We start from the raw sequence: 20034 nt of genomic DNA, 5'->3' as shown, positions 1-20034 counted from the left end.
AAGAACTCTGGCTGTCGCCAAATGAAACCACGTTCGCAGCGACATTATAGTCAACATTAATCAAATGAAGTTTTAAGTATGCCCTGCTCAAGACATTATTCCTTCTGATTGCGTATCCTTCCACAGTATGTTATACATAATGTAGGCATGGTCCGATTACATGTATCCATATGTTGCATACGCGCCTTTGTGGAATTGTTAGAAGCACGTATTATTTAAGTCCATAAGTATTCGCGGTATCGTATCGCGATAGACTTAACTTCAAATTACTATACCTTTCGACTCCTGTGATTGGTCTAGAGTTAACGTGGCGTATTCCGAGCCAATGTGAAACCCTCAAACAAAGAATTATAAACTAGTGGGCGACCTGTCTAACACATCTTAGGGAAAGCTAATAAACTAGTGACGTCCACCTGAGAATCTAGGGGACCGTGGAGACTACTTATACGTAGTTGAATCTGCGAGATTTTCCCTGTCGTTCCAAATAAGCCATTACGACGATATTTGTTCTAATCCGTCTAAAAGGAAACATCCATGGCTGGACTGGCTAGTTCTGACCAACTACATATTCCGCATTTAAAGGCGTAGAAGCTTGGGGGTGGCAAGGGAGACACTGACTTGGATATAAATAATTATTTATCTATCAATATTGATTAATTAACAATACATATAACTCACGGTTGAAATACTCACAGCATAAAGAAAATTTGTTTAGTAAATATAAATTTTAGGATTGATTGCAATAAATTAGTTTTAATTTAATTTTATTATATGTATAGGTTAGATGTGATAGAGCATTCTGATAGGACGAATTTGGGTTGTTCTGCAAATATCACCTTATCACTGAGTTATAGTGCAACAGCTTCTGCCAACAGGCCACATATACATACTGCAATGCATTCATAGGCATTAATAATGTCTGCCGTGGAATGAATGAACACTGAGTAACATGTCCGCCGCTCCAAGACGCGATAACTAAACGGCACAGACCTACATCACAGTAATTCTTTACATTATAACCATATTGCCACAAGGTGAAAATAAAAACAATTAACACCTATTCCACGCACGGGATTTGTTTAAACGTTTTTTAACTAGCAAATTCTTAGTTGGTCTCAACATATTTACTCGGTCGTGGGCTCATAATTATAATACGGTGTGTGGTTTAGTTAATCGCGTAATAATTCGTGACAAATAACTGCCCGGTCAAACTAAATAGTGAAAAGCATTATACCAGCAAAAAAAATATTTAGTTAAACAGTTAAAACAAAACTTTATAACACTGTTTAGGAAAACTAATTTACACAAGTAATTAAAATAGTACGTACCTGATAGAACACCATTTTCTTGTGAATATGGCCAGTGGCGCTGTGCACAACAATAACCTTAAACCCCGTTGTGTTGCCCTCTGCCCAAAGACTCCCTTACTAGATGCCAGCAAGTCGGGTGGCGTCAGGCGCAGGCGGGTCCCTACCACCGCGACCCGTCTATCCCTGCAGCATGGCGGGGTTCAACATGAGCCGCACGCCGCCACGTGGAGCCCGCGGCCCGACCAGTTCTCTGCACCGTCCGCAACCTATTTCCGTCCTTTTAGCTTCAGAAATTGCATTAAAATTGGCCCATGAAATTGTAATCCCATCGCGCCCATAAAAGTTTCACTTCAAAATAGTGCTGCTGAGAAATATCGAGGTAAATGTTTTTGAAGAAAATCGTCTTTGGGCGCAATGAAATTAAAATTTCAAGACCGAATTCCAATGCAATGTTTTTGTGAATCATTGTTGTGAAACGTTTCTGACTCGAAAAGGAGAGAGAATAGGTACATGGCCAAAAAGATAAAATGAGAACACTTTGCTATTTTTATGTTGCTGCTGCTGGGCTCGTTTTTATTTTCTCTTTGTGCGTTTATTAGTCTCCCACTCCCACCAAAAAAATACAAAGACAAAGTGTGCGCGCATTTGCTTGTTTCAGAAAATAGACCAACACCTCTGCGACAAGGACGGTTGTACACGATGCTCCAACTCGCCCTATATTGTTTTCATTAAGAAAAGCAAGTTCCGCCCACGAGTAGTCCACTCGTTGGAGCGATGTCCGCTCGAAAGGCGCCTTTGGCGTCAGGACTCGCAGCACTTCTTTCTGCACTCGCTGTCCCCGACAACTCGTTCCTCGGGCAGTTCCGACCTGACCGCCTCCAAGACCACGTCCTTGCGTCTTTAACTCAGCGAACAGCAGCACTTGGAATTATATCACAGGACTGCTGGAAGTTTAATATCCGAGAAACGTTACGTTCGTAGTCACGTCGGTACCGAAGGGTTGTTAGAGTTGTTTCAAGTATTTGCAAACAGTCGGTATCAAATAGTCCTCGCTATCGCCGTCACACTCGCCACGTCAAAAAGCGTCTCGAAACCTATAAGTTCAAAACTCCAACTCGCCACGCGAGTACAGATGCTACTCGTTGAGCGAGTTCCACTTGCTCCCTTCCGAGCACTTCCCCGAGAAGTCAGAGTCAAAAGACTTGTCTTGTGCAAAGTCTGTTCCCAGTTGTTGAGGTGCATACGGCCTGCTCTTCACGACGACATAGTCCTTGGAGGCAGTTATCGACATAGTCCTTGGAGGCAGTTATCGACATAGTCCTTGGAGGTAGTTATCGACATAGTCCTTGGAGGCAGTTATCGACATAGTCCTTGGAGGCAGTTATCGACATAGTCCTTGGAGGTAGTTATCGACATAGTCCTTGGAGGTAGTTATCGACATAGTCCTTGGAGGCAGTTATCGACATAGTCCTTGGAGGTAGTTATCGACATAGTCCTTGGAGGTAGTTATCGACATAGTCTTTGGAGGTAGTTATCGACATAGTCCTTGGAGGCAGTTATCGACATAGTCCTTGGAGGTAGTTATCGACATAGTCCTTGGAGGCAGTTATCGACATAGTCCTTGGAGGCAGTTATCGACATAGTCCTTGGAGGTAGTTATCGACATAGTCCTTGGAGGTAGTTATCTACATAGTCCTTGGAGGCAGTTATCGACATAGTCCTTAGATGTAGTTATCGACATAGTCCTTGGAGGTAGTTATCGACATAGTCCTTGGAGGTAGTTATCGACATAGTCCTTGGAGGTAGTTATCGACATAGTCCTTGGAGGTAGTTATCGACATAGTCCTTGGAGGTAGTTATCGACATAGTCCTTGGAGGTAGTTATCGACATAGTCCTTGGAGGTAGTTATCGACATAGTCCTTGGAGGCAGTTATCGACATAGTCCTTGGAGGTAGTTATCGACATAGTCCTTGGAGGTAGTTATCGACATAATCCTTGGAGGTAGTTATCGACATAGTCCTTGGAGGTAGTTATCGACATAGTCCTTGGAGGTAGTTATCGACATAGTCCTTGGAGGTAGTAATCGACATAGTCCTTGGAGGTAGTTATCGACATAGTCCTTGGAGGTAGTTATCGACATAGTCCTTGGAGGTAGTTATCGACATAGTCCTTGGAGGTAGTTATCGACATAGTCCTTGGAGGCAGTTATCGACATAGTCCTTGGAGGTAGTTATCGACATAGTCCTTGGAGGTAGTTATCGACATAGTCCTTGGAGGTAGTTATCGACATAGTCCTTGGAGGCAGTTATCGACATAGTCCTTGGAGGTAGTTATCGACATAGTCCTTGGAGGCAGTTATCGACATAGTCCTTGGAGGTAGTTATCGACATAGTCCTTGGAGGTAGTTATCGACATAGTCCTTGGAGGTAGTTATCGACATAGTCCTTGGAGGTAGTTATCGACATAGTCCTTGGAGGTAGTTATCGACATAGTCCTTGGAGGTAGTTATCGACATAGTCCTTGGAGGTAGTTATCGACATAGTCCTTGGAGGTAGTTATCGACATAGTCCTTGGAGGTAGTTATCGACATAGTCCTTGGAGGTAGTTATCGACATAGTCCTTGGAGGTAGTTATCGACATAGTCCTTGGAGGTAGTTATCGACATAGTCCTTGGAGGTAGTTATCGACATAGTCCTTGGAGGTAGTTATCGACATAGTCCTTGGAGGTAGTTATCGACATAGTCCTTGGAGGTAGTTATCGACATAGTCCTTGGAGGTAGTTATCGACATAGTCCTTGGAGGTAGTTATCGACATAGTCCTTGGGGGTAGTTATCGACATAGTCCTTGGAGGCAGTTATAGACATAGTCCTTGGAGGTAGTTATCGACATAGTCCTTGGAGGCAGTTATCGACATAGTCCTTGGAGGCAGTTATCGACATAGTCCTTGGGGGTAGTTATCGACATAGTCCTTGGAGGTAGTTATCGACATAGTCCTTGGAGGTAGTTATCGACATAGTCCTTGGAGGTAGTTATCGACATAGTCCTTGGAGGTAGTTATCGACATAGTCCTTGGAGGTAGTTATCGACATAGTCCTTGGAGGTAGTTATCGACATAGTCCTTGGAGGTAGTTATCGACATAGTCCTTGGAGGTAGTTATCGACATAGTCCTTGGAGGTAGTTATCGACATAGTCCTTGGAGGTAGTTATCGACATAGTCCTTGGAGGTAGTTATCGACATAGTCCTTGGAGGTAGTTATCGACATAGTCCTTGGAGGTAGTTATCGACATAGTCCTTGGAGGTAGTTATCGACATAGTCCTTGGAGGTAGTTATCGACATAGTCCTTGGGGGTAGTTATCGACATAGTCCTTGGAGGCAGTTATAGACATAGTCCTTGGAGGTAGTTATCGACATAGTCCTTGGAGGCAGTTATCGACATAGTCCTTGGAGGCAGTTATCGACATAGTCCTTGGGGGTAGTTATCGACATAGTCCTTGGAGGTAGTTATCGACATAGTCCTTGGAGGTAGTTATCGACATAGTCCTTGGGGGTAGTTATCGACATAGTCCTTGGAGGCAGTTATCGACATAGTCCTTGGAGGTAGTTATCGACATAGTCCTTGGAGGTAGTTATCGACATAGTCCTTGGAGGCAGTTATCGACATAGTCCTTGGAGGTAGTTATCGACATAGTCCTTGGAGGTAGTTATCGACATAGTCCTTGGAGGTAGTTATCGACATAGTCCTTGGAGGTAGTTATCGACATAGTCCTTGGAGGCAGTTATCGACATAGTCCTTGGAGGCAGTTATCGACATAGTCCTTGGAGGTAGTTATCGACATAGTCCTTGGAGGTAGTTATCGACATAGTCCTTGGAGGTAGTTATCGACATAGTCCTTGGAGGTATTTATCGACATAGTCCTTGGAGGTAGTTATCGACATAGTCCTTGGAGGTAGTTATCGACATAGTCCTTGGAGGTATTTATCGACATAGTCCTTGGAGGTAGTTATCGACATAGTCCTTGGAGGCAGTTATCGACATAGTCCTTGGAGGTAGTTATCGACATAGTCCTTGGAGGTAGTTATCGACATAGTCCTTGGAGGTAGTTATCGACATAGTCCTTGGAGGTAGTTATCGACATAGTCCTTGGAGGTAGTTATCGACATAGTCCTTGGAGGTAGTTATCGACGGACTGGACAGCGTGACGTCAGCGGTGATGGTCGGCCTGCTTCTTCGACTCGAAGCCCCTCCGGCCAGCTGTCTTCTAGACCTAGAATGTTCTTTACAGAGGTCCATTTGTTTTGGTTCATAGATTGTAGCCCCTACATAAGTTCCACTCTTAGAACTGGTGGCTCTGTGACCTTATTTAGAAATAAAATTGATTTTCACATAGCATTTATCAGTGAATTCTGAGGTAATAATCCACCATAGTCAGATTATTTCTACATGTGACTGGTTATGTGCTGAGAATTTCGGTTAGTTTAAAAAAATGATAATAACGATGACACTTGATTAAAATTCACTATATTGTTATTTTGTCCGGGCCACGTGACAGTCAGACGCAGTAGCGCGGTGCAAGCCTAACTGGTCCTATACCTATCAGGCGTGGAGACAGTGCTCTGTCGGCGTATGGCTGGGAGGCGTGCCGACAGGGGCAAGTCAAAGCGAGAAAGAGAAGATACACGTCTCTGTAACGTGACGTGACGGGAGGGTGGAACCCACCCGAAATAACTTCAATCAAAAACTTTCATTGTAATATGGAGACTTTACAAAAAAAATTGGTTGTCTGTAAAGTCGGTTTACGGACGATAGTTTAACGTGACAACGTCATAACATAACATTGATGAAATGATTGCATACTTTTATGAAAAAAATTGAATAATTTTTTTATTTCATTATCACTATTTGTATGGATACAAAAAAGGAGTGAAATGAAATCTACAATTTAATTGATAAATTTACTTTTATTTGCACTCATTAATTCAAATATGTTTATTACTTTCTTTAACTAACAGATTATTTTAACTATAACTTTTATACATGTTTGGTATTTAACTTCTTCCAATCTGTGTTATTCTCTTAAGGATAGGACGATGATAGGAAAAGTAGGAAACGAATGGGAGTGTTTCAAGTTTAATGTGCCTCGAAAAAGTCAAATCGATGGTTGTTCCAATCGAGTGGAAGAGAGATAGATGCGGCGCAATAGTACAATGAGCGTAACGGGACACAGTATAACAGGACAATATGCGTAACGAGACATTTTTTCGTGCGTTCAGCCGGCGTTCATCGATTTATTAGACTTTGTCACATCAAAAAAAAGACAATTTTAATAAAGTTTCGTAAATAATGCCAATGTTTTTTTTGTAAGTTCAAGTGTTAGTATTTGTAAACTCAGATACCCGTGTGTCTACGAAGATCTCCATATAATTTCTAGTCTGTATTTTTTGACGTGATAACGTCTTATAAATCGATGAACGCCGGCTGCACGCACGAAAAAGCATGACTGATTGTCACGTTCCGCCTGAGCCGAGCGTGCAAGCGAGAGCGCGGAACAAGCGATAGAGAGGCACGATCGGCCTAAGCGTTCGGCTTGTGACGCATTTATCTCTTTTCCACTCACATCACGTAAAATTATCGTCCTTAAACCGACTTTACAGACAAACTCCCCCCTTTTTTTAATACTAAGAGAACATCATTAAGAGTGACCCAATAACAGTCTAGCTCACAAACAAGAGAGAAAGAGAGAGAGAATGATAGAGAGCTAGTGGAGCCCGAGTGAGTGGTATATTGTGCATCTATTAATTGTGTTCAAATAACATTAGCAACGAGAAATAACCAATGATATTGTTTTTTTTTTTGCAGTGATCCGCGGTTGGAATCTTCATAAAAACGGAGGGAATTCATGCAACGCTTACGTGAAGGTAAGACTTCTCTTTTGAAATTTTGTAGAGCGATCTGATATTTTCTGGTTTTTGTTTCGTAATTATTTTAGAATATTTTTGGATTAAGTGTTAATATACCTTCTTAACTTTTATTTTTAAAAGTTATCTGTCTAACTTGATGTCATGTTTTCAACATTTATAATAAATATTGATTCCATTAAGTTTTAAAATTATTTTTTCTTTAAATTCATCCCATTTGGTTTCAGCATTTTGTCACAACTTTAACCACATCCAAAAGTTAATAATTTATTTAAATATAAGATTTATCTCACACGGTAAATATTGGAAGTCATAAATAAGCCGTTGCCTAACACTTGCTTAAGAGTTCTCTTATGTTTAAGGGAAGGCATTTTTCGCGTAAAAGGTTCATGCTCTCATTAAACTGCGGTTACAGATTTTTAAACACACATTTTGAACTCAAAATCTTTCCGCGAAATAGGTATACATACTCTATATTTGTGCCACACTAGGCTTTTTTTAAAACTTTTTTTTTTGAGAACTTTAAGAACGGCAACAAAAATATCTAATGTGTGAGGAAAGGTAACATAATTGCTCTTTTGTACGTTAAAAAAAAACATATTTGACGACCTATGATTTTAGTGAACGTTACTCATTTATATTTTTGAAGGAAATTGAACTTTTGACGTTATTTGGGGAGGAAATTTTCCTCGCAATTGGAGTGGCAGCTTCCTCGTCCGAAAGTGAAATGACCTCATTTCGCATCTGTCCGAATCGCAGATAAATTTTGTGTGTGTCTGTGACTGTGTGTGTGTGTGTGTGTGAAAGTGTGAGATAAAAATGAAAGTTGAAATGAGTTTGAATGAATGAGGCAGGTCTAAAAAGGGAAATAGGAGGAAGGGAGGAAGGGAAGCAAAGTCTCCTTTCCACAGAAATAACGTTATTCAGGAGATGAGTTGGAAAAAATAAACGGAAACTGTAAAAAAAAAAAAATGCTTCTGCGAGAATTCTAAAATATACTGTTTCCGCTCGTGTTCTTGTAAGAAGTCCGACATGCAGATATCGTGGCTCAGATCTCTTCCAGGACAGTCGGCTTTACAGACAAGCCAAAGTCACGTGGTTTTCTGGCACCAGCTCAACGCCACACCTAGACATCAATTACCCGGTGTCTTCTGTTCATTGTCTCCTGCTTCTCTACAGATTTGCGTATGAATAGGTGATGTGAATCTTGTATTGAGTACGTCGTTATATAGTGTGTGTGCATGCTATGTTGGATTCCAACAATCTCGAGAATTTCGCTTGTTGATACTATTATACCATTATGAGAACGAAGTTGTTGACGAAAAAGAAAATTAGAAAATAATCATTGTGTGGCGAATACTGGTTGATAACTATACAAATGTTAATTATGTTAATTAACTATAATTATTTACATGATGATTATGGTTTTAAGAATAAACGGTTACATATTTCATTGAAACTGTTCCATTTAATGAATTCTGTCATCCTAGTTCGTTAAGTGAAAATGAATTTTTCTGAAAATATGTAAAATAAAGTTTTTCCTTTGTTTTCAGTGAAACTTTCTATGTATTCTGAATAAATAGCTATCACAGAATAACTTAAATTATGCAAATATTTTTAATGACTGAAATTATTATATAATTATTGTAGTTATAAAATATAGAGCTAATTTAATGAAAATTATTTTTTAACATAATTTTATCATAATTACTCAAAAATATAAAACGTGCTTCGTAAACCTTCTAGTGAAATATCTCGAATTATAAAATAAATTAAATACTTTAGTGTCTACAAAAAATGTGTTTAAATTTTCAACACTATATATTATATATGACTATATCAAATTACCCGCAAAGTGTTTGGCAAAGAATACCAATAGCTTATTTGACCAACAATAATTACATCACATTTAGTTAGCACTAAAATTTACCTTTTGTTAACTTTAAAATATAAAACTTTAACTCAAGCTTGTAAATATATATTTAAAATAAATCAATATTAAATTTAAGTTCTTTTAAATGCTAGGGTCAGATTGTTTGCTATGTCAACAATAACCATTCTACTATTACCAAAAAATATTTGGTTTTTCACAAATATTAATGTATTTTTGTATTTAAGAACACAGTTAATCCATGGGAATCTATATGTTTGTAATACACTATTAACGTTCAGTAATCAGATAAACTAAAAATACTTTAATTTGTAGCTTGGTGTGAGGATACTCAGAGGCTGTGTATGCTAAGAATGTTTGCTACTCTGGAAAATGATACCGTATCAGCTGATTGAAACTATATCTTAACTCGTTTTCAATGAGTAACGCAGGGGCTAAGTCGTTCGGAGACCATATAATTTTGGAAATATCATTGTGTTAAGTCTGTGAAAAAAACATAAAAAATACACAAAAAATATATAAAAAATTGCAAAAATCTCTTGTGGTATAATTCTATCCTTGCTGAACAAAGGAGTAGTTTGCTAGCTGACAGAAGCTTGTTTTGTTATTTTGTTAAATTTTGCGATTCATTGATCTTGATTTAGTAAAACGTCTTTGATTTTTACTCCGTGTGATACTGATTATTCATTTCAATATTTTGTTGGTTTTCTCCATGTGCTCCTAATTTACTCTTGCCAATATTTTGTTGGTTTCTCCAAGTTATGGTATTTCATGGCAACACTTATGTTGATTTTCTCCGAGTGATTATGGTTTTATCTTAGAAACCAATCTCTGCATGAAATATTTTCTACTTAATACGATATGCAATTTTATTCAGAGTTACATTAAATTAGTAAATTTATTTTACTAAATCAGTACTTACAATAATTTTATCAGGTGGAATTCTATCCAAAAATATCATTACTCAGTCAAATAATATACCGTAAGATGACTGAGAATCACTATTATGCAGGACGAACTTCTTTCTTGCTGTCTAGCGAAGCCCCTCCTTGTGTTGCGATCGAGAGTGAGCATCCCGCATCCCACATAACAACAGCAACTGTCTGTACAACACAACATGTGGCGCCAACTGTTGCAAGAACTTGCAAGAACTACTAGCAACAAGTTATTTGCATGAGATGAATTATCTCTTGCTGCTAAATGGAGCTATCGTAGCCAGTTGCAGCCTTTTAATCTCATAGTCCTGTTGCCTCGTAGCCAAGAAACCTGTAACCCTGTAGTCTCGTAGCCTGTTGTCGTGTAGCCTCGTATTCTCGTAGCGTGGTCGCCTTGTAGTGCCATAGATAGTTGGATCCTCGTAGACTCGTAGTCTCATAGTCCTGTAGCCTCGTAGTCTCATAGCCTCGTAGTCTTGTAGTCTTGAATCTTCATAGCCAAGTCGCCTTGTAGGCAAATGCTGCTGGAGAAGTTAGGCCTGAGACAGCTGGAGTTGATGACTTTTGGTGCCAATGACTTTTGGACCCGAAGACTGTTGGAGCCAATGACTTTTGGGGCCGATGACTTTTGGAGACAAGGACAGTTGGAGTCAAAGACAGTTGGAAGCATTGGAAAATACTCTAAATTGGTGATTGCATCATACTAGTTGAATTTTTGTGAAAATGTACATCCTTTTCGTTAAATGTACATAGTTTTGCCTGTATTACCGTATCTTACTGATGAGATAGAATCCCTGCGACGAGATCGTATCCATGTAACCAGATCGTATCCCTGTGGTGAAAACATATCCCTATGGTCAGATCTTATCCCTTTGTGGAGAATATATCTCTGTGGCGAGGACGTATGCCCACTGTACGTCCTTTTCGTTAAACGTGCTTCCTTTTTGTCGAGTTTACGTCCAAATGTGCGTCCTTTTCGTTAAATGTACTTCCTTTTTGTAGAATTGTGGTCCAAATGTGCTACTTTTTGTTGAAAATGCTTCCTTTTTAAAAACTCGATGAGTTAAAAATGTGCTCTTTTTTTTAGTGTGCTTCCTTTTTTAAATGTTGTTTTGACACGCGTAATAATATAAATGGATCGTGTTTTGACTATTATATTATTCGAGTGGACGTGGCTATGTAAGCGAGTCCCAGACGACAGAGCCTTCAGTCCTCCTCTGACAGCTGTGCAGTGTGAATCGGCTCTATTTTTAGAACGTTACCTGATATTTAGTTGCTGTTCCAATGTCGCGCTCTATGGACAGTTAACCACAGTTCCCGTAGGTATTGCCGACGAAAACTACGCAGAAATGGATAGATTGTGTACCATCGACATCGGGGACTCTGATGGCAGCGACGTCGGCATCAACGCAGATCCCGTTGGCGTCGTCGACGACAACCACTCGATGGAATGTTTACCATCGTCACCGACAACATTAAAGGAGACTTCAAGTGGCGTGGTTCCACCAGCAGAATAAAATTCATTGCCTGAAGTCCTGGCTGCAGAGGAAACCTCGATGAATGACGATTTGCCATCGATGGAGACTTCAATGGCTGCAGTACCAAGAGCATCAACGGTGACCACTGAATGTGCATCAGCGTCTTCCCAGCATCGGTGTCGTTACTGTGACAATTTTTTCTCGAACAAAAGTAATTTTCACCGACACCAGAAGAGAATGTGCCAATAATCCGCGCCGTACAAAATTTAACTGTTTGAAATGTCGCAAGGAGTTTGCAAGATACGATAATTTAAAAAAGACAAGCCATAAGCTGCAAAAAAAAGTGCTTCTCCCATCAAACGGACGAGACTGTCATTTCAGAAGACCCGTGTTGGTGGTGCATTACGGAGTTAGGATGCATCGAGGAATACAGACAATGGATATCCCTGTTACTACCGTGAAAATACATTTGCGTTCTCTCGAGGTGCACGAAGGCATGAAAAAAGAGAATGTGAGAAGAACCTTTTACGTTTGGCGTTTCGCTGTGAAGTGTGTATTGCATTATTTACTCGTATTGACAATTTGAGACGACATTCGAAAAACTGCAAAGGTGAAGTCCGTTCACCTGCTGCGGACCAGCTGGTGTTGCAGTCTGCTCGGCAAGTTAGGGTTGAGACTCGTACGCGCAATGCCTCTAGCAGTGAAACTGATCCGCAGAAAGAAACTTCGAAATCACTTCAACATACAACACAAACTACGACTATTCACGGTGAGTTCAGACTGAACGAAAATGGTTTCTACCTGGCAAATTCAGCATTCCGTGGAATGTGTAAAGACTTTTATTACCTGAACAGCTCTCTTGCACCAAGGGATGTTTGCACCTTTCTAACTGATACCCAGAATGATATTTTTCATCAATTTAAAGAAGTATTGGAAAACAATCAGTCATTGAAGTATAATTTGTGTTTGGAATGTACTTATGGTAAACCTGAGCCATTTCAAGACGAGACTTGTAGAAGAGCATTCATTATAATGAATACTACTGCTCTTTACCTTTCGCCCGAAGTAGAAGAGACTGCAAATTATGCTAGTCAGAAAAACTGTCACGAAGAGGAAGAATACCAAGGAAAAGGTAGCGGATGGACACTTAGCAACGTGGATCGATTGCAACTTAGAACAATCACACTCTGCTCACTGAAAAAATAACGTTTATTATTTGTTCGTATCTTGTACTTGTAGTAGAGTATAAATTAGGTAATACATTTTTATTTGTAATTTTGTTGTTTTATTTCTCGAAACAAGCAATTATTAATAATTTTAATTAGATAATGTTTTTTGTCTAAAATTTACTTTTTGCATCAGTTAAGGATCATTCAAGGGACAGGAATCAATCGAATAAATTATAATTTTAACTAGTAATTTTTTTTACTTATTTTGGGAATTTTCCTCGAAGGTATAGCATAAAATTTACAGATTACCAAGATGGCGGCCAAGATGGTCTACAATATGGTGAATGTCCAGGCAATAAAAAATGATTACTGCACGCTATCGCGTAAAAATTAAACTAATATGTGGGTTGCTGCCTCCAGCAGACAAAAACAAGATGGCAGCCACGATGTCATTCTGGCTGACGTAATATCTTCCTTGGCATTTGTAGTGGGAGATTTGTCTGCATTTGGCTTCCGTGGAGAAAGGATACGTTGCTATTTTTAATAGATTGACCTAGCTGGGTTCGAACCGAAGGCTCCATGGCGTAAATGCGTTTTTTATTAAGTTGTATGAATTTACTTTTTTTGTACTTTTTTAGAATTTTTTTCTCAATTTATAAGTTAAAAATATGGAATTTAATTTTGAAAGACTTTTTTCAACGTGGCATAAGTTCTTTTTATTAATTACATTTTACTATAAATTTTAAAATTTTTATATTAAAATCGGATGGTAATAACTGATTTTTGATTTGGCGACTGTAACGAAAAATCCAGGAATGCTGGTGTGACTAGGCAAGAATTTTTATAATTTTAATTTAATTGTTTTGATTTTTTAATTTTTTTTATTAATTTACATGTTTTCTTCCCGCTGGGAATTAAACCGAGGTCTGTGATGGATTCGATAACCAAACATTAGGAATAAACAATTTTTTATATTTTTTTTGGAATTTTTTCATAATTTTTGGCCGAAAATTAAAGATTTCAATTTTACGGTCAAGGTCTAGATCAAGATCCTCTGATGAGGCTTATGAGGAATGTTTGTCTTTTCTCCAAGGAATATTGACCTCGATGCAATATTGTCCCTTCCGAGGAATTTTTGTTTTTCCAAATTTTTTATTAAGGAAAAAAATTGGAAATTTTCTCTTAAACTGGGAAATTTTCCTTCGAAATAGGGAACTTTATAGTTATTTTAAAATGAATTTTGAGACATATTTTGAGGATATTTTGAGTAAATTTGACTCCAAAATTGCCACCGTGACGTCAGTATCCAAGATGGTGGACCGACAGCCTGGAGCCTGTCTCCGGACCGGCATTGACATCCTCTTATTAAAGTATTTTTAACTAAACCGACCTAACTAACCAACAACCGCCCGTACATTACAGTAGTTTCAATGTAGCTGACATAACCTAATCAAAGTTTCACATTGTTTTCAATACTTGAACGAGTGCAAACCTAACCTAGGAAATTAAACATTTCACCTAATCTAGGAAATAAAATTATCTAACCTTAGACCTTTAATATTTTACCTGGCATAAGAACTAAAACTAGGCTATTATTCACTTAAACCATGAAAAAAAAAATTCTCCTAACCTTGTAAATTAAGTGTCACCTAACCTAGTAATGCGTGGTATCGTGTCTTGAGTTAGACCCAGTAGGAACAATGACACAAGAAGTACCAAACCCACAGGCGACCCAACCAGGCCACGCCCACAGCGGGCGGCCAATGAGCGGCAGAGAGCGGCCCTAGAGTGCAGAAGACTGTGCTGGCTGTCCGGCAGAGGTTTGAGCCCGTGAATATTTCCAGCGTGTCCTAGACAGACAAGAATAATGCCAACGGTTGTGTATTACTAGGGCCATTCAGATTTCGCGAAAAGATTCCGAGATAAGTTATAAGTTAAAACACTGTATCATTGCCTGTGTTTCGTGTTTAGGTGGATTTCTTTCAGGCTCGTGTCAATTGTTACAACACCAATCACAGTAATTCAGTGCGAAAGCAAACGCATCCTGAGTGGCTCGGTCAAAAAAAGAAATGACTTCTCTTGCAGACTGCCGCCAATACCTTGTTGCAATCTAATAGGCGTTCAGATTTATTCGCTAAAATTGCCTGCCCCTATGTAGGCCTATTACATTTTAAAAATCACTGAAATCGATTAGTGTGTTATTTCACTCACCCTAAAAAACTAGAAGCCAATAACAAACTTGCAGTTTTATGTGGTTCAACCCAGTCATCTGCTATTAGGAAAGAATATCTGATTATTAGGAGCAGGCATTTTTCGCGAATAAAACTGAACGCCTATTAGACTGCAACAAGGTATACGTGCACCAACGGTTTCTTTCTTGTAATTGGCGGCCGTCTGCGAGAAAAGTAGTTGCCTTTTTTTTGACTGAGCCACTCAGGACGTATTTGATTTCGCAATGAATTACTGTGATTGGTGTTTTAACAATCGACATGCACCTGAAACTTCCTCAACCACGAAACACAGACGATGCTACAGTGTTCTAACTTTCAGCTAGTCTCGGAATCTTTTCGCGAAATATGCATGACCCTACTGATTATACACAAGAAAGCGTATTTTATTTTGTGCCAGAAAACAAAACACAATTGGCAGGTCTTTACTTTACCAGCTTGTGTATTAAAAACACTCTAGCATATTGTGTGTTTCGTGATTGGTTTATTACTTTCAGTTACACGCCTAATATTGGCACTCGAACCACAGCAATTTCGTGTGGAAGCAAACGCACACTGAAGAGACGGCGGCCAATTATTATGGAGAAAAAAAAATTGCTGACACCGGATACCGATTTGTGGTCTAATGAGGTTTTAGTGAAAAAAAAATGCCTACCTCTAGTCTTTACGCAATGGCGAAGACCGGAAATTTTCACGGTTTAACTTTTTTGCCGCTTCATTGCTTGGATTGCAGTGATATGTTCCTCAACGAAAGAAGTAGCCACTCACGAGCATCCCAGTTAACAGGTCTTACGAGTCTTTAGTCAATGAGCAGGTGTGTAATTTCACCCGAACACATGGAGGATCGTGGATTGTAACCTAGAGGTCATTGTGCAGCATTAGTGGTCCGAAGACCTGCCGTGTGGACGTAGTGGCAGTAGTAGTCCCTCTGATCCCTGGGTCGTGCCACGCGCCGACACTGCAGCCGCGGAGACCCATTCAGCTCCCAGACGGCCAGTTCTAACTATCCCCCCCCCCGCCGGCACCCAGGGGGTGGAGCAGGGACCATGTCTGGTGTATCGCCTTCTCCCTCCGCCAATTGATGGGAAGAAAAGACGCACCCTCCTCGGCTCGCGGCGATAAGGAATGTCTTGCCGGGGCTTAGTGACGTACTCGATCCACCCCCAGGGGTGTTGAAGAGGGAGGGGAGGGGGATGTGCTGGAATCCGTGGTGACGTCAGCAGCCGCGGGGATCGATGGTCCACGCCGTCATGCGCCGTGGGCTCTGGCCTGCTCGGGCCTCGGGGGACCCACGCGCGTGAACTCTTGGCCCCGCAGCATTACCCCCCTCCCCCTTTCTCTCATGCACATGCACTACAACCCTTCCCCACCTCGTGTGTGGCGTGGACCCTTCCCCGCGAGCCGCATGTCATTTACGACGCGTTACCTCCTCCCCTCCTCCTGGTCATGCTGGCGGGCACGGCACTTCTCCAGGGAGGCGCAGGCCCCCCGCTCGTGTGCAAGCACCGGCCACGTGTCTCCGCGTGTCTCCAGGTGGATGCCGGCAGTATCCCCTCCCTCCAGGCATCCGCCCGCCCTGGACACACACAGTGCTCGCAGCTTCAGAAGTTACCACGACATTTGAAAACTGCTCGAGATCACGGGAAGCTTTTAAGAATACTCTGAGGACGGATGGGTAGTTCTGGGTATTACGTTTTTTAAACTTTATTTTTAGAAGTGTTTTTTGACGTGACAACGTCTAATAAATCGATGAACGCCGGCTTAACGCACGAAAAAGTGTCCCGTTACGCACATTGTCCCGTTTCGCACATTGTCCCGTTACACTGTGTCCCGTTACGCTCATTGTACGCTTGCGCTGCATCTATCTCTCTTCCACTCGATTGGAACAACCATCGATTTGACTTTTTCGAGGCACATTAAACTTGAAACACTCCATTCGTTTCCTACTTTTCCAATCATCGTCCTTTCCTTAACAGAATAACACAGATTGGAAGAAGTTAAATAGCAAACATGTATAAAAGTTACAGTTAAAATAATCCCTTCGTTAAAGAAATAAACATATTTGAATTAATGAGTGCAAATAAAAGTAAATTTATCAATTAAATTGTAGATTTCATTTCACTCCTTCTTAATATCCATAAAAAAAAGGGATAATTCAATAAAAATGATTCAATTTTATTCATAAAAGAATGCAATCATTTCATCAATGTTTTGTTATGACGTCACGTTAGACTATCGTCCGTAAATCTACATTACAGACAACCAATTTTTTTTTCTGAACGATTTTCAGCCATGAAACGCCCAGTAGAGATTCTTCAAAGCACTTAAAAGGACTTGCATTACACCTTTATCTTCTTTGCACCTGCAATATAACGTTATCTTTACGGCTCAAATCTTATAGTTCTACTAGATAATGCCCGGCATGCGTTGCATTGCCTCAATCAATTTTTTTTGTAATTTTTTAAACGTATACTAAGCATCTCTCTTTATCTCTCTAATTCTCTATCTCTCTATGTATATCTCTATAACTCTCTCTATCTTTCTATTTATATCTCTATCTCTCTAAATATCTTTCTAGCGGACCCGACAGACATTGTCCTGCCCAAATGTACTTTTTGTGAGATATGGATATGGCGGTAAGTATTTCTACGCTGGACATTTTGTATCTTCTCATTATACATACCCCTCCTCTTGAGCACGCCACTGCCTTTACCAAAAACCTTTCCCATGGTTACGCAGAAGGCAACAACAATGCAAAAGCCCGTTGCCATGGAGGCTAATTATCAACAATGCTTAGTTTTTTTGCTTTTAAAGCGTGTATTTTTAGTTTTTCTTAACTCAGAATCGAGATAAAATATCCAATTGTGAATCTAAACCATCCTCGAATCCCCGTGAACTCACACACAAAATTTCATCAAAATCGCGTAAAAACAGACAGAAAAAGTACTGTTTTATTATAGTAAGATAGATGCTGAAAAATCAGCATGCATAGCCCCACACCTATAACTATACGTATCTTTTGCCCACGACTTTTTCCGCATGGAATTTTGTATTATCTTGCACCATTTAGAAATTTAAACATTATAACATAACAGTTGATACAGTTGTAGTAGTTTTCTTATGTTCACAAATGATAATTTTTCTCATCTCTATTTCAGTCTTTGCAATAAAAATATGTTACTACCTAAATTTTGAGTAAATATGTTTCTACTTTCAAATTTAATGACGGGAAGACACTTCATAAAATGTCTTTGTAAACCACATTTACTGTTTTTTCCGTCTTGAGCTAGAATGTAAAGATTGTCTGCATTACTGACCCGCGAGCAAGCTACATACATTTCAGAGAGAGAGAGAGAGAGCGAGAGAGAGAGAGAGAGAGAGAGAGAGAGAGAGAGAGAGAGAGAGAGAGAGAGACCTATTGAATGTCTATCTAACTAATTTTTTTATGAGAGCATATTTTCATTAAATAAATCATGAAATCATTCAACGATAAAAGCTGTTTATTTAATTAAGCGGACGGGTTCGCTCCAAGGAGAAAATTGACGCGGCGAGACCTCGTGGACATAGAGAAATGACACACACTCACTATTTGTGTGGCTATGAAACATGATTTTTTTTCTGCAATTTAAATTGTAATATACAAAAAGGGTATTGAAAATTGAAACAAATATGGCGACACTATAAACTGTCAGGATCTTTATTTTTTTTTTACTCTCTACTTAGTTCCTTACAATAGCAAAACTTAATGGCTTCTAATAATGCGTTGCAATTTTTGCTTTTAAAGCGTGTTTCTTTTTAGTTTTTATTAACTCAGAATCGAGATAAAATATCCAATTGTGAATCGAAACCATCCTCACTATTTGTGTGGCTATGAAACATGATTTTATTTCTGCAATTTAAATTGTAATATACAAAAAGGGTATTGAAAATTGAAACAAATATGGCGACACTATAAACTGTCAGGATCTTTATTATTTTCTTACTCTCTACTTAGTTCCTTACAATAGCAAAACTTAATGGCTTCTAATAATGCGTTGCAATTTTTGATTTTAAAGCGTGTTTTTTTAGTTTTTATTAACTCAAAATCGAGATAAAATATCCAATTGTGAATCTAAACCATCCTCACTATTTGTGTGGCTATGAAACATGATTTTATTTCTGCAATTTAAATTGTAATATACAAAAAGGGTATTGAAAATTGAAACAAATATGGCGACACTATAAACTGTCAGGATCTTTATTTTTTTCTTACTCTACTTAGTTCCTTACAATAGAAAAACTTAATGGCTTCTAATAATGCGTTGCAATTTTTGCTTTTAAAGCGTGTTTTTTTTTAGTTTTTCTTAACTCAGAATCGAGATAAAATATCCAATTGTGAATCTAAACCATCCTCGAATCTCCGTGAACTCACACACAAAATTTCATCAAAATCGGTCCAGCCGTCTAGGAGGAGTTCAGTGACATACACACACACACAAGAAATATATATATAAAGATGCACGACGAGAAAAATGCGCGCTAGTTCAAAGTCTTTGGCTTGGAGCCGACACCGCACTAGAAGCACCAGCGAGCGTCGTGCTCATCTTCCCGCCTGATTAAAGCAAATACATTCCTGACTAGACGGAGCTTTTAAAGGCCAAATCCGAGTAGTCTTTAAGAACTTCGCTGCTGAAGAGACGGCAAGCCCAAGTAGACACGTGTCACACGGTGCGAGATGCGATAAGCCTGCCTAGCCACTTGGATTCGTCACTGCAGGCGCCTTTCGCCTCATGTGCACTGTAATATTTTTGGTAGATTGCAAAGAAATACTACCTATTGTAGCCGTTACTATGGTGCGATTTCCAGAAAATCACTGTATAATTTCTCGTTTCGTGGTCTAAATGCCACCAAAACCATCTTCACTTAAAAGTTTTTATATATATGTATATATATATATATATATATATATATATGTATATATATACACACACACACACTTATATATATCACAATTTTGTTAACACAAAAAACTGTTGCAATTTTTCTCAAATCACTTCCAAACTGATACATAAAATATACTAGTAGAAAATCTCGTTCGAGTTAGTTAATGGGCAATATCCGAC

The 20034-nt window shown here is 39.3% G+C and overlaps 1 protein-coding gene across 1 annotated transcript in view; it reads left to right on the top strand.

Moving 5' to 3' along the window:
- Positions 1–20034, top strand: part of LOC134537975 (uncharacterized) — a 433777-nt gene that overhangs the window by 49019 nt on the left and 364724 nt on the right. The window contains exon 6 of the mRNA XM_063378994.1: positions 7173–7231. Within this exon, the coding sequence (XP_063235064.1) occupies positions 7173–7231 (59 nt within the window). The remainder of the gene's footprint in view (positions 1–7172; positions 7232–20034) is intronic.

Source organism: Bacillus rossius, chromosome 12 (assembly GCF_032445375.1).
Source record: "Bacillus rossius redtenbacheri isolate Brsri chromosome 12, Brsri_v3, whole genome shotgun sequence".
Taxonomy (NCBI): domain Eukaryota; kingdom Metazoa; phylum Arthropoda; class Insecta; order Phasmatodea; family Bacillidae; genus Bacillus; species Bacillus rossius.
The sequence above is the reverse complement of the archived record's forward strand: the minus strand, read 5'-3'. Positions and strand labels throughout refer to the sequence as shown.